The sequence below is a fragment of the Dothidotthia symphoricarpi genome (assembly GCF_010015815.1).
Source record: "Dothidotthia symphoricarpi CBS 119687 unplaced genomic scaffold P153scaffold_19, whole genome shotgun sequence".
Taxonomy (NCBI): domain Eukaryota; kingdom Fungi; phylum Ascomycota; class Dothideomycetes; order Pleosporales; family Dothidotthiaceae; genus Dothidotthia; species Dothidotthia symphoricarpi.
Window position 1 is genome coordinate 407,802 of NW_022985026.1, and position 14,027 is coordinate 421,828.

The 14,027-nt window shown below is 51.9% G+C and overlaps 7 protein-coding genes and 1 pseudogene across 8 annotated transcripts; 4 read left to right on the plus strand and 4 right to left on the minus strand.

Moving 5' to 3' along the window:
* Positions 1-290: 290 nt before the first annotated feature.
* On the plus strand, positions 291-2,162 carry P153DRAFT_389181 (ferric reductase; the record flags this gene model as incomplete). The annotated part of the gene is made up of 3 exons (XM_033670821.1): positions 291-927; positions 980-1,041; positions 1,092-2,162. 3 exons carry the CDS (start codon positions 291-293, stop codon positions 2,160-2,162), a joined length of 1,770 nt encoding a protein of 589 aa, XP_033520122.1.
* A 1,145-nt stretch (positions 2,163-3,307) lies between these two features.
* P153DRAFT_425544 (uncharacterized protein) lies at positions 3,308-4,411 on the minus strand. Its single transcript, XM_033672548.1, has 2 exons — positions 3,972-4,411; positions 3,308-3,917 (listed from the first exon to the last, which is right to left on the minus strand). Exons 1-2 carry the CDS (start codon positions 4,203-4,205, stop codon positions 3,432-3,434), a joined length of 720 nt encoding a protein of 239 aa, XP_033520123.1. The 5' UTR covers positions 4,206-4,411; the 3' UTR covers positions 3,308-3,431.
* A 76-nt stretch (positions 4,412-4,487) lies between these two features.
* P153DRAFT_369734 (uncharacterized protein) lies at positions 4,488-4,963 on the plus strand. The gene is made up of 2 exons (XM_033668849.1): positions 4,488-4,601; positions 4,655-4,963. Exons 1-2 carry the CDS (start codon positions 4,547-4,549, stop codon positions 4,873-4,875), a joined length of 276 nt encoding a protein of 91 aa, XP_033520124.1. The 5' UTR covers positions 4,488-4,546; the 3' UTR covers positions 4,876-4,963.
* On the plus strand, positions 4,533-4,609 carry P153DRAFT_t104 (annotated as a pseudogene). Its single transcript has one exon. The product of its transcript is annotated as a tRNA-OTHER (tRNA).
* Positions 4,964-5,137: 174 nt separating the features above from the next.
* P153DRAFT_298865 (uncharacterized protein) lies at positions 5,138-6,074 on the minus strand (the record flags this gene model as incomplete). Its single annotated transcript, XM_033664240.1, has 4 exons — positions 5,138-5,385; positions 5,444-5,743; positions 5,806-5,851; positions 5,907-6,074. Coding segments are annotated over 4 exons (762 nt in total), but the record flags the coding sequence as incomplete, so codon positions are not given.
* A 1,277-nt stretch (positions 6,075-7,351) lies between these two features.
* P153DRAFT_299106 (uncharacterized protein) lies at positions 7,352-9,790 on the minus strand (the record flags this gene model as incomplete). Its single annotated transcript, XM_033664261.1, has 2 exons — positions 7,352-9,276; positions 9,328-9,790. The coding sequence occupies 2 exons, from the start codon at positions 9,788-9,790 to the stop codon at positions 7,352-7,354; spliced, it is 2,388 nt and encodes a 795-aa protein (XP_033520126.1).
* Positions 9,791-10,604: 814 nt separating this feature from the next.
* Positions 10,605-12,291, plus strand: P153DRAFT_360068 (WD40 repeat-like protein; the record flags this gene model as incomplete). The annotated part of the gene is made up of 2 exons (XM_033666901.1): positions 10,605-11,885; positions 11,938-12,291. 2 exons carry the CDS (start codon positions 10,605-10,607, stop codon positions 12,289-12,291), a joined length of 1,635 nt encoding a protein of 544 aa, XP_033520127.1.
* Positions 12,292-12,546: 255 nt separating this feature from the next.
* P153DRAFT_378578 (ribosomal protein L22) lies at positions 12,547-13,760 on the minus strand (the record flags this gene model as incomplete). Its single annotated transcript, XM_033669805.1, has 3 exons — positions 12,547-12,686; positions 12,745-13,674; positions 13,721-13,760. The coding sequence occupies 3 exons, from the start codon at positions 13,758-13,760 to the stop codon at positions 12,547-12,549; spliced, it is 1,110 nt and encodes a 369-aa protein (XP_033520128.1).
* Between the last annotated feature and the right edge of the window lie 267 nt (positions 13,761-14,027).

Sequence of the window (14,027 nt, forward strand, 5' to 3'; positions counted from 1 at the left end):
CTCAGCCATTGTGTTCCACACCTGGATTCAACGTTCCCCGATCTAAAGTCGGCCACGCCCAGCGAACGAGCGCCTCAATCACACCTTCAATTTCACAAGCCATTCTGCAGCTCTCGCCGTTTACATATCTGTCGCTTGCTGGCCAAGACGGATACCATTCCTTACAAAACCTAGCCCATCCTCGCTCCTTCCTACTGGTTATCCGGAAAACCTCGAGCAAAGGTTGCTAAATTCCAGTCTTTATTCAAGACGACCCCCCACGAACCGAAACTCTACTCTCAGTCGCAACTATGACGTTCACACAGGCTCTCGGGAGCTTCACCAAGCGTGCAGGAGGAAAAGAAGAAGACCCGACCGCTGGTCTTGAGAACATCGACGTCCAACACTACTTGGGCAACATCTGGTGGATCTTTGTCATCGTTTTCACGCTCTACCAAGTCGTCCTCTTCTTCGCTCGGTACATCCGTACTGTAGCATGCCTCAGCAACGATACTCAGAGGTATTTCTCGATTCCCAACACCTGGTATGCCCGTTTCAAGAAGTCTTGTCTTGACGCGCCTCTCTGGCGCACCCGCCATCACCAGGAGTTCAAGTTGTCCAAGGCCATTGGTATTGGAACACTTCCCAGTCGATTACAGTCATTCTTCCTCATAGGCTACTGCGGTGTCAACATCGGCTTCTGCGTCTGGAAGATCGATTACAGCAGCTACACAGCTGGCGCTTCGGAACTTCTTAGTCGTGCTGGCATCATGTCGGTCATCAACATGATTCCTCTGTTCATTCTCGCAGGCCGCAACAACCCCATCATTTGGCTCACTGGTATCTCTTTCGACACCATGAACTTGATCCATCGCTGGTTTGGACGAATTGTGATTCTCGAGGCCATTGCGCACACTGTTTGCTGGATCGCGATCAAGGTTCACACCAGTAAGTTTCGCTGCACACATGCTGACCAAGTCTGAAACTAACTCTTGAACAGAGGGCTGGGCTGTTGTACAGGCATCGATCACTGGTAGCGAATTCATTATGACTGGTTTCATTGTACGTATACTGGAACCTACTTGAATGACCAAATCTAATAGACAATACAGGGCACTGTTGCGTTCGTCTTCCTTCTGATTCAGTCTCCATCACCAGTCCGACACTCGTTCTACGAGGTTTTCCTGCACGGCCATATCGTTGGCGCTGCGCTGGCTCTCGGCGCCGTGTGGGTGCACCTCAAGGAACGCCCACAGCAGCTTATGCTGTACGGCGTCGTTGCAATCTGGGCAGCTGAGCGATTTCTTCGCCTCGCCCGTCTCATCTTGCGCAACGTTGGAAACGGCGGTACCAGCGCCGATATCGAGGTCCTCCCCGGCGATGCCATGCGTATCACGGTTCGCATGGCTCGCCCATGGGGTTTCAGACCAGGTCAACACGCGTACCTATACATGCCTTCTGTTGGACTCTGGACCAGTCATCCATTCTCTGCTGCTTGGAGCGAAGAGGAGGAGGACCTCCACACGATTTCCGCAATTGCAGACGAGAAGGGGCTTCCTATGAATCGCACCGATGTTCTCGAGAAGCAGAAGACCAGTGTGTCATTTGTTGTCCGCCGAATGACTGGTTTCACAGACAAGCTCTTCCAGAAAGCGAATGCGGCTGGCGGCAACCTGTCAACCCGTGTCTTCCTTGAGGGTCCTTATGGTGGCGAGGATCTCAGTTCATATGGTACCGTCATGCTTTGGGCTGCAGGTATCGGTATCACTCACCAGGTTCCTCACGTACGTGACCTGGTTGCTGGTTACGCCAATGGCACCGTTGCCACCCGCCGCCTCACACTTGTTTGGATCATCCAGACTCCTGAGCACCTAGAGTGGATTCGACCATGGATGACTCAGATCCTTTCTATGCCCCGTCGTCGCGAGATCCTAAAGATCCTACTCTTTGTCACCCGTCCACGGAACACAAGGGAAATCCACTCGCCATCTTCCAGCGTTCAAATGTTCCCCGGTAGACCGAACATTCAAAACCTCGTCGATCAGGAGATGCAGGAGGGTATCGGTGCTGCTTGTGTCAGCACTTGTGGCACTGGTGGTCTGGCTGATGACCTTCGCCGCGCCGTTCGCAACCGTGAGTTGACCTGGAATGTCGATTTCCGCGAGGAGTCTTTCTCGTGGTAGATATCCTATCTTCACGCTTGTTCAGTTTACGTCCTCGGTGTATCCTCACATTATGATCCTATGGGATATCCCATTGGTCGCGTCTGTCTTTGCTATGTTTTGTGGATAGTACAGAATATTTAAGGTTTTTCTCGATTCTTGACTTGTGATCATTTTTCTTTCATGTAACTATATTTTGTCTTTCAATGTCAGAGCTTTGACACTGTTTCTTTTTCTCAATCACTCCTTTTATCTTGAATTACGACTACGGCACGGAAGCACGCGGGTGGTTAAGAACGCTTAGATAGAAGTGCTCCATCTATAACATTTGGATGGCACCATGATGCAATTCTTCCTTTGGTAATGAACCAAGTGACGTGCCAACTCACCGTTTGCGATCACTCAACGTCTCATGCGAAATCCTTCGATCCCGATAGTCAGAAAATGAAACTAGAGTTCCCACCATATGTTCGAGAGCATGTTGCTCATCAAGATAATAAGATGCCAGCACAAAGTCAATGCAAGCAACGACATTTACAACACGCCGACTCGGCGTTATCGACGACGTACCTGCATGATGGACGGTCGGCACCAGTCACAACATGCCTGCAGTCAGTTCTTGAAATATCCCGGCCTCGCAGAAGCGACGAGAACAGCAAATCGAGATCTTGTAGAAAGAATCCAAGCGACCGCGCGTCATGATCTCGCTTACCAGTTTGATTCCGAGGACGTTTCACAGGTCTTGAGACGACGTAGGCTGAAGGGTTTGGGTTCGTTCACCGATCAAGCGCTTTCCGAACTGATATGCGTCCTGGGAGCAATTGGCAAGCCGTGTCGAATGAACCTGTACGGTAGAGATGGATGGAGCGGATAGCAATAGGGCGCTTGACAGTACGCAATTCTATACCACTAGCCAGTTGTTCTTCCCGGTCTTCGATAGACAAAACGGTTTGCCAATACCAATGTATCATAACACAACAGACATGGTACAGCTGTCTGATATCTTGCTGCATCCACATGAATGATTGTAGCGGATGTCGTGTTTGTCTCGAGGTTATACATTTGTACTCCCAGGAGATGTCTGCTCGGACAGTACGAGGGGAGCCGATTTCGTATTGACTTTACATGCATTGGCGTGTGGATTCGAGACAATGGATCAGAACTTAAAGCCCAGTCTGCATTGCTGAGCCAGTAGTGATTCAGTTTCTCGAGGTTTTAGGTTTGTCTACATTGAGCCTCCAAGATAAGCTCACATCGTCAGATAGGTTGTGATGGTCATCACGCCCCCTGTCAGCCTGTGGCCTCAGGACTCTCACTTGTCGCAGCATCTTCCATCGCATAGCGATCTTGTATGCCCTTCCAACCCCTTAGTACCACATCAGCTGAAACCCCTCTCCTGCCCAGTCTTTTCACGGCCTCTTCAACCGACACAAGCTCGGACTTGTACGTCTGTTCTTCTGCGTCGACACCTGTGCCCTCATGATGCAGAGGCTCATACCCCTCAGGTTCCATCGCGACTCTGTCACGGAGACTTAAATTCCGAGGGTACGGCGGAGGAGGCTTGTACGCCGCGCCGGCTTCGGTCTCCAGATCTTTTTCAAGACCCGGAGGAAGTGTTTCGGCAATATACCAGTATAGAACATATTGTATCGATCCCATCGGCATGAGCTGCATCCATACTGGCTCTGCGGTAAGCATGGGTGTGGAGACGCGTGGGTGTGCTTCCGGTTGACGGTGCTTCGTAGGTAGAGGAAGAAGGCGGTTACGATAGCCTGACTGGGGGTATAGTTAGCAACTGCATATCACTCCCGTGAGCAAGATGATTTGTACTTCTTCATAGCCTTCTCTCTCTGCCCCCCTGCCGCTCTCTTCACCCGAATCCCGTCTACCCTTGGGTAGAAAGTAGTACGTCGTTCCACGACGATCTTCTGCGCTGCATATCACAACTCTGCCCGTCGCAATATGAAATATCGCAACACCAGCTCCGACTACGAGGTCGTTGCCGGAAAATTGGGCGATGATGGGTGGGAATGAGGAGCGTGGTGTGTTCGTGTTGGTAGACATAGTTGGGTTTGATGCATTTCTATACGTTGAGACTACGGTTGAGCAATTGTAAAGCGACAAAGTGTATTTCAAGTAGTGTCAGTAGCTGATGTAATTAGGCTGCTGTCGCCCTAGATGGGCTCCATTCTGCAGGAGTCACAGATGTGGTTGGTGCCTGGGATATAGCTGTTCAGACTCTGGAGGTGGGGAATATTGTGGTGGTTGCCTTTTCATACTGCTAACAGCCCCTCCAGCTTAGCGGATGTTAGATGACGTCGTCAGAGCATCTCACAATAATATCATGTATATTTACTGCACATTTCAAAAAGTTGCCATCAAATGTGAATTGGCCTGCTGGCCCAATGGCAAGGCGCTTGACTACGATTCATTCGAAATCAAGAGATTGCAGGTTCGATCGTAAGTTAACCCATATTCGAGTCACGCTCGGTACACATTCTAACAACTCCCAGCCTGCGTAGGTCACAAACTTCCTTTTTTGCGATCTGCTTGTTACTCGCAAGTTTATTTTTGCTTCTTTGGTTTTTCGGCTTTTTGCCATCGTCATCACTATTTCGAGAAGCAGAAGTCGTGGTGTATTGGTATTAGGCGAGGATTAAAAGCTGCGCAGAGAGATCTTTCGTACGAAGTAACTGTGTCTTCCAGACCTGCAAGTGTGGGGATCATCATCTGAAGGCGATGTATGGTAGGGCAGCTGGAAACGGGGATGGAACTTGTGTGAGCTTTTGCACTAGTATTGTGTGGAGGAACTTTGTATCGAGAAGTTGAGATTGATGTATAGTTTCAATCAATGTTCATATCATTGGTGTTACGTTATTCAGAGCCTGGTCGTCTGCTGTTCTTCTCATTCGAGTCACAGCGACTCCTACCATTATTGAGCGTCTTAGTTAATGTATTAGATACATCCGAATTCTCCCAGTAACCACCAACTCTCACTACCGACTCCAGATTCTGTGTACCCGGATGGTGTTCTTCCTTCTGCCTCGAGTTTGCAGAGCTTGGTGGCTATCATCTGTATCTGTCTTTTCCGGAACATCTTCAATTTTGAACAGCATGTTCACGTCAGGCATCCAGTCGGGTGGAGTGTTGTCCCGGAATATCGTCACTTCAGTGATGTGTTTGATGCCCAGCTCGGCTTTGTATTGCGCAAGGAGAAAGGCGATAGTGGCGCCCATTGGTGATCCTACGGTGCAGTTAGTACTGGGTCTCAGGGTTGACATGTCATAGTAGGTAACGCTTACCCAGAAATACCTTGCCTTCCTCGTCGTCTAGACTGACTGTCACGCCGGGCCAGTAGGGGACCACGGCATATTCGGCCTGTCTCAGCATCCGGGCTATTAGGGGTACTGTCTGGTCGTTCAAAACCGTGGTGACGAAGTAGTACTTGAGCTTCTTGGGATCAGGGTTGTCGCGCGAATACAACATCCACATAATGTCCGAGGCACGACTTAGTTTCGGTAGCTCGACTTCCGGGGGATCATCCTCTTCCCAATTCTCGATGGCTGCCATCTTCGGGCTGAGCAGATATTGGGCAAGTAAAGCTACAGTCTTGAGTTAGTTTGAAATATCGTGTCTCCCGTGTTGTAGGACTTCGTATAAATACCTCCTCCAGGTTGGTTGACAGCAAACCGATAGTAAGCACCTGTACCCTTCCACATGGTTAGCGCCGTGAGTCGATATCATCCATCGATGGTTTCAGCTTACAGTATAGCCTTGAGTGTCTACATAGTAAATTTGCTCCTCAGGCGGAATGTCATCATCCTCCTCGTCTTTTGCGTCCTCATCTCCGTGTTCGATAGAGTAGCATACATTGTCTCCACCTTCTGTAGTGGACAAGAGGCTGAGCCCGAGATCCTGGAGTGCTGTTCCAATCTTATTGTTGTTTTCGATTCCGGGTTCTCCTTCTTCCGAAGCGTCTCTGAAATCGCAGTTGAACTCTTGCTCATACGCGGACTCGAACCAGTACCATTTCTTCAGCTCCGCTGCACCTCTAAATCAATACTACACTTGAGAAACTGAAAATGCGATGTATCACTAACCTCTGTGAAACTCTGTAGTACCGGCGAAGATACTGCGTGCTGATCTTGGTGTTCTCTCGTAAGGATCTGGCCACAATTCTCCTGCTTCCTCGTCTGACTTGTCTAGTAGACAGGCAAGCCAGCTGCCCTTTGCCTTGTATTTGTTCCATTCTGCGTCAGTTGCAATCTTGCTTGGATCCCAGCCGTTTGCCGCACTCTGGACTATGTCTGGATCCAAGACGGCAGGACCGTCGCCAATCACGCTGGAGCTCTCGCCGTTCTTGTCAAATCCCTCGACTGAAAACAACGACGCATTGGCGAATGAGGTATTGAGACCGGGACAGCATGTCGTGCCGTTGGTCGCTCTAGCGTGAGCAACAGTAACAAGGCATACGATGGCAAGGAAAGCAGTTGTGAGTCTCATGTTGTGTCGTTGTGAGGTTTATGACGAGTGTCAATTGAGTGTAATTCCATGGAGGATCCAGATGATGCAGAGGAGTGAGAGCGATTACCTGTCGCAATAGGGAGCTAGTGACAATGAAGGTGAAGGTGAGTAGACTCAAAATAGACACAGTGGGAGAGACAAAGCCTTGTGGGTGATGCGAACGGAAAGCTCGCTTGGAGTTGTCTGAGGATAGTCTCTGGACAAGGGTTTGAGGACAAACTGAGCAAGTATCCATTTACATATCTGCTTTCAGTTGCTGTGTATCGTTGCTATACATCAATCGTGACTGAGTCTGTAATGGCTAGTCGGTACAACAACAGGCTCAATTCTGGTAGAAACTTGACATGAACAGCCGATGCATAAACAAGACCAGCAAATGCTCTTCTAAATAAGATCCCATTCCGGTAAAGTGCCAGCTTTGGCAGGCTCCACAGTTAACATGTTATATGTCCCAGACATCCATCAGCCTCAATGACAACCTCACTTTCACGAACCGAAGAAAGTAGTTTGACTACTTGTGCAACTCCGAAACTAACCATATTGCACATAAAGGTATGGTATAAAACGGCCTGATTGAAATATCTCCCAAGTTATGAGCTTACACAGATTATGCGTCACGTGACGAAGCTGACAGTCGTCCCAGTAAACAGTTGGTTGAGGTTCGAGTGAAGTCGATACGAGTTCAGTCAACCCATGTCCTCCTCAAGGGTAAGTTCGATCATGCTATTTGACCTATGTTTTTCTGGTTTGATGGGCCATCGAACAGCTGCCATGCTTACAAGACCTGCGCTCATTACCAAAGAAGTGATGTGAGGCTTCGGTATCTCCTCAACTACATCGTTCTCATCCCTCAAGAGCTCCGACCGCTTGCCACTACGAGAGTAAAAGATACGAGATGTCAAGAAGGGAACGTAGGTATTGAGGCGAAAGAACCGAGGGCTTTGTAGCTCGCCTTTGGAGGTGGTGGTAACCGAACGTTGCCTCTGAACCTTTGCTGCTCCGGAAAGAGCCGGTTGAGGCTGCTCTCGAGCCTTCTTCTGTGTGGTAACGGACTTTTTTACATGGACTTGATCCAGTTTCGCATTCGAAGGCATGACTGGAGTTTTCTTGGTGGGTATGAAAGGGACTAGAGGTGTAGTGTCCAAATCCATAAAGCATGGCTGCATGCTTTCATTGAATTCGACTGGCTCAAACGAAGCGCCCTTGTTCCTCATGAAGTTCTGCTCAATGACTGAGCTGCCATGCAGTAGCGCAGGCTGAGACGCGCCATGAAAGTTGTGGAGATGCTGAAGAAAAGTCTCCTCGGATGTGTAGAATTCTTGGTTGCACGAGCGATACCTATGGTGACTCTGCGCATGTTCGACATGAAGAGCACGATAGCCTGCACCGCAGAGATGGCAATGATGGGCGTTTGCGGATGGAAAGTCTGGACACAAAGGTGGCCCTGCGTTGTCGGCGGCGACGTCATCAAAGCTTTGTAAAAACCGACAGCTCCATACACGGCAGTGTGAGTGTTCATTCATGGACTGGGTGTCAGTGAATATTTTCCGGCAGTAGCGGCATCGGAAAGATTCGAATGGTATAGCCGAATAGAGATTTTCCAGATGATTCTCCATTCGTTCAGGCCACCAGACAGCTCGGTCTAGCTCTCGAGCGACAAGGTGTTCGGCAATATGTTCACAGCGTTCGAGCCAATCCTTGGATTTCTTTCCACAAAAGCCGCAATGAAGCATGGGATCGTCCTCCTTCATTGGAGCGCCAAATCGTCGCCACTTCATTGCGAGGTCCTTACATCCGAAATTGTGGCCTTCTGTTGCCATCAGGCGGGCCTGGCAGCCAACACGGACTGATGGATGCTTGACGTTTGCGAAGTGAACGTGATGTAAGTGTTGTATGAAATGGTCTCGGCGGTAGAAAGTTCTTTGTGATTCAGCCTTGTTTCTACATTGTTGGTACTTGTGAGTTGCCAGGTGAGAATCGTCAGGGTGCATCTGCCCGCAAAAAGGACATGACGGAAGCGGTGCGTTCTTCGTGTCACAACAAATCCAGGTCGTTCGTAGGGCATGTACTGAGTCCTCGTGGCGGATCCATTCGTATTTGGTCTTGAAGGCTCGAGGGCAAAAGGTACAGAAGAAAGGGAGGTCTTGCTGAGGTTCACCAGCGTTATTGACCCCATTAAACTTCGGACGATTATACGGCGACTCTTTCCAGGCCATACGTCTTCGACCACGTCTTCGATCTCGACCAAAGGACGAGATTTTGCTGTGACTACCGTTCGAAGAGACAGTGTAGGTGGTGAGCGCTGTACCTTCAGATGAGGCGATTGATGTGACGATGGAGCCGTGCCTTTGTCGCCTGAAGTCCGAAAACGCATCTTCTTGGAAACTACCGCTTCCACTCAAAGAATTGTTGTCGATAGCCGCTTGCACATCGGAAAACTCTACTGCTTCTTCTTGATACGACTGAGCAAGGTACACAGCCAATGGCGGCTGAGGAGGCTGGATGGTATCTTTGACCTGTGCATCAAAGATCTCGAGGCTGTCTTTGGAAAGTTTAGGCTTGAGCGAACGAGCTCCCTGGTGAGGTATGACTGAGTCATCAGGTTGGGAGTCTGTTCACCTAAGTAAGAATGTTGTATGGGAGATGTGCGTGAGATACTCACCCCCTTTCTTCCTAGCTCGTGTATTGTTGAACCAGTTGCGGACCTTCTTGACTTCCAGGTTTGCTTGGTGAGCGATGATGTCCATCTCCCAGGAGCAAGGGTAAGGATTTGCAGCAAATTCATCCTCGAGTATCTGCTTTGCTTCGAGTGGAATACGATTCTGAGGACCTTTGTGTTTGGCAGATGCAGGCTTCCAGCTAACAGTGGGGGTTTGGCGGGGCGAACCAGATGACCTAACTTGAGAAGGGTTGGATGTGATTCCGGAATCAGTCTGATCGTTATGTTCTGCACCCTGTTGATCGAAGTGCAATAGAGCCGGCTCTGACTGTAGGCTCAGAACACCAATAACACCTTCTCTATCATCCCCACCAAGGAGTACCGAATGATCATGTGTAGGAAGAGACAATGGGGGCGAAGGCTCAGCGCACTGAAATGAGCATGGAATGGCTTCCAGGCTGTCCATGTGCCATGTTGGGATCGCACACGGTTGGACTTGTGCGTATCCTGGTGTCAGTGATTGGTCCAATGTCTGATCAAGTGGCCACTGCTGCAAAGGAGGAAGGGCAGTAGTATCTTCGTGGACTTCGTGGTCAATGATGGCTGGCTGCCAGTCCATCGCCATAAAACTATTTGCGGAAGTGAAAAACTCATCCCGATCTGGGCTAGCCCCACGCGCTGCATCAAAGTCAAAGAACTCGTTGATGTCTCTCGAGTCGTCGAACGCGTTCGCCGCCATCTTGACGGGTAATGAATGGCCTTGCATTGGCGAAGTAACGAGTGGCTTATGCTGGAGACGAGCACTATCATCAAAAGCCTAAGGATTGCAAACTCAACAACAAGTACGGACGAAGTAGGTGTATCATGACAGGGTGCGGCTGGTAAGTTGACAGTGATGAGGTGAGTGACGTTCCTGACGTCTGATGAAGAAGGCGCGACGATCTCTAGGCAACCAGACACAAGCGAAACCTTGAGAGTCGTCACACAGGATCATAGGCAGACTTTCTGGGATCAGTCAGGTGTATGCACTTGAGTTTGAAGCTGGATGAGGAGCTCTGAGGAAGACGTGTTGGTGCACGAAGAAGACATGCCAGTGCATGGGACAGATTTCTGGGCCGTGAACTTGTCCACGCGTAGAGCGGAGATCAATGCATGAACGGCGCCATCCCAATCGAGTCTGGCGGGTTTGGCTCTTTCCGCGGCCAAAAAAAGTTCACTCCAGCAATCCCACCACCAAGCTAAGCATCCTCACCTTCACCGATCGCATTCAGCAATCCACCATGGCGGCAGAAGTCCAACTACTACAGCCTCTGAAGCTGCCCAAGGGCCCCTCCAACCTCACGTCCGAGCAGAAATATTGGAATGCCTTCGCCTCGGAGCTGCGCCTGGACCCATCGCAACATTCCTCGCCTGTAACTCACATCTCGATACCGCCGCCAGCGCCTTCGAACCTCTTGTCCGCGACGCAGGACCTGTTCGCCATCACTACGGGCTCGCGCGTACAAATATTTTCCTCGAAGACGCGCAAAGTGGTCAAGACGATTTCGCGATTCAACGTCGACGACATTGCGCATTCAGGAAACATCCGCAGAGATGGCAGGATTTTGGTTGCAGGAGGAGACAGTGGCGCTATCCAGGCGTTCGACGTGAAGAGCAGGGCGATTCTCAAGACATGGAAGGAGCACAAGCAGCCCGTCTGGGTCACGGAATGGCACCCTACGGAGCTCACGAACCTTATGAGCTGCTCGGATGACAGGACAGTGCGATTGTGGGACCTGCCGAGCGACAAGAGTATGACAACTTTTGAAGGCCACCAGGATTACGTACGCTGCGGTACTTTCATGCCTGCTCAGAGCGGGCTACTGGTCTCTGGGAGTTACGATCAGACGGTCAGGCTGTGGGACTCGAGAGCAGGCGGCAAGGCCGTCATGGTGTTCAAGCACGCCGCACCCATCGAATCAGTCCTCCCCATGCCCTCGGGAACCGCTGTCCTAGCATCCAGCGATAACACAATCAGCGTCCTCGACATCGTCGCCGCAAAACCCATCCACATTCTGCGCAACCACCAGAAGACTGTGACCGCACTGTCCCTGGCGAACAACGGCGAGCGTCTTCTCAGCGGCGCCCTCGATGGACACGTCAAAGTCTTTGAAACAACGGGATGGAACGTTGTGGGAGGGCTAAAATACCCCTCGCCCATCCTCTCCCTCGCTGTCGTCCCGTCTCAGAAGGAAGACAAGCACATCGCCGTAGGCATGCAATCCGGACTCCTCAGCATAAAAACCCACCTCTCTGGCGAGCAGAAGGTGCAAGCCCGCGAGCGCGAGAAGGAAATGAAGGCGCTCATAGACGGCAAAATCGACGAGTACGACAAGACTAAGAAGCGCAAGCGCGGAAAGGGATGGGAGCAGCGCATCCGCGGCAAGGACTTTACAGGCGAGAGCGCAGATATTGTCATTGAAGGGAACGCACGAGGGAAGGCAAATATGGGGACGCAATGGGCGCATGCTCTGCGGTGGGGAGAATACGCAAAGGCGCTGGATCTCGTCTTGGACTCAAAGGTATTTTCACCTCCCCATCTCCTACACTTCATACTGATACACCCCTCTTCAGGATGCCAACGCCCGCCCTCAATCTCTCTCCCTGTTGACCGCCCTACGCCACCGCTCCGCTCTCCGCACCGCACTCATCAATCGCGACGAAGTCACACTGCAACCCATCCTGCGCTGGCTCATCAAGAATATCTCCGACTACCGCATCACACGACTAACCACTGACGTCGCTCTTGTAGTGCTGGATCTGTACGCCGATCAGCTAGGTCGAAGCGAGGAGATTGACTCCCTAGTCGACGCGCTGACGAAGAGGGTGGTTGTCACAGTCGAGGCGAGTCAGATTGCATGGAGCGTAAGGGGCATGGTAGACATGCTTGCTGCGAGTGCGGGGGCCGAGGAGGCCATCGAGGCGTAGTAAATCAAACCTGTAGAAGGAAACGCGTATGGTATTTTTGTTTGCATAGCGATGGCGTTGGGGTCACTCGAAAAAGTCACGGATCAGGTTGCATGTAGATATACACACCCGGATGGAGCAAGCACTGCTTTGGGTGATGGGACGATGCAAAATGTAATGTTGCTCGAATGGTATATTGTACAAAGCCGTCTCGGTGCCGATCAGATTGCAACCTCAGACGTACATATGCTACAAATAGGATCCTGCAGCGTTTGCCTACCACAAGCAGTACTGTCGCTGTGCCGTGATTGGGCGGTCGGGTAGTGCGGTCCAGAGTTTGCGGTTGTCCCTCTTCTTCTTGATCTCGTCTGACAGACGCACGCGTGTCTTTTCTTCCTTGAGGAGGATGGAGAAACCTGTTCGTCGTTAGCGTCGTGTCTCCACATACCCAGCGAGATACCGTGGAGTACTTACTTGTCGTCCTGCGCGTCAGCATGTTGACCTGTCCCCTTGCCCTGAATTCCGGGGTCTTCCATTGCTCCCCGCGCCCCACCCACGCCTGGTCCACGTAAATCTCCGACGGGTCCCGTACCACCTTCTTCGTCCCGTCCTTGAGCTCGATGATCTTGTTCGCTGCCTCCATTTCCCTCAACTTCTTCCCCGTTGGCAGGGGGACGACGCCTGGATCCTGCGCATTTCGCTGCTCGGTCCAGCGCTGCAGTGATTGTTTCTTGTCGGCCAGACCCATGCCCCGTGCTGCTATGGCTTCATCCTGTGCGATGAGGAGGCCTTTGTGAACGTCACGAGCAGTCTTCTTCTTGGAGAAGCGGAGTTGGACGAGGGCCTCGGAGACTGTCTTGCCGGCGATTTGGTTCATGACCTTGGTCAACTTCTTCACCGACGTGGGCAGGAAGTGCGACTTGTACAGACTCTGCCGCTCGGTGCGCATCAGCTTCTCCGCCTTGGTCATGCGGCCGTGTTTCTTGAGGCTCTTGATCACCAGACGGCGTTCGAGCTTCCGGCGGGCTTCGGGCGCGGGATCGAGGATCATTGACGAGAGCTTCTCGTCGTTTTGCTTCTGTGCGGCCTTCTCCTTCTCCTTTATTTGGCGGCGGAGCTCTTGGAGCTCCTTAGGCGGCATGCCGGGGCGATAGCCAGGGAGCTCGCGCACGGGGAGAAACAGCGAGGACTTGTGCCTGGAGAGGGTGCCTTCGCGGATCGTAGGGCGCCCCGACTTGGGCTTGCGTCCCTGCTTCGCTAGGTAGTCTTCGAGCATCGGGTTGGACAGGTCCGGCTCCGAGGCGGCCTTGGGCTTGGGATGGAGCGAGAGATGGCGCTGGGCGGCGACGGGGAGACGTCTGGCGGGCGCCCAGCACGTCGCGCGGGGACGGCAGGCGGCGAGGGCTGTGTGCGGTCAGCGTCGTGTGAATGCAGGGCGTGGGCGACTCACCGGCGAGCCCCAGCCGGCGCGAGGGTGTTTGTGCACTCATGTCGATGCTCGGCCCTCCAATGGCGCGGTGCTGATGGATCGCCTGGTCGTCTGGCTCACGGGGAAATTCTGGAAGGCGCGGCATCAGCCGCCGCACGTGCAAGGATAGCCGTCACGTGGAGATGCGGCCAAGCTCCTGTTTACAAAGCAGAAGCAGCCCTCACGACGGACGCGCGAGGCCTGCCAGCTGCGGTGCCACCTCTGTCCAGAACACCTCTCGCGCCTGCGACTTGAGCGGCGTCAGGCAACCGGCCCCGAGCATCCATCC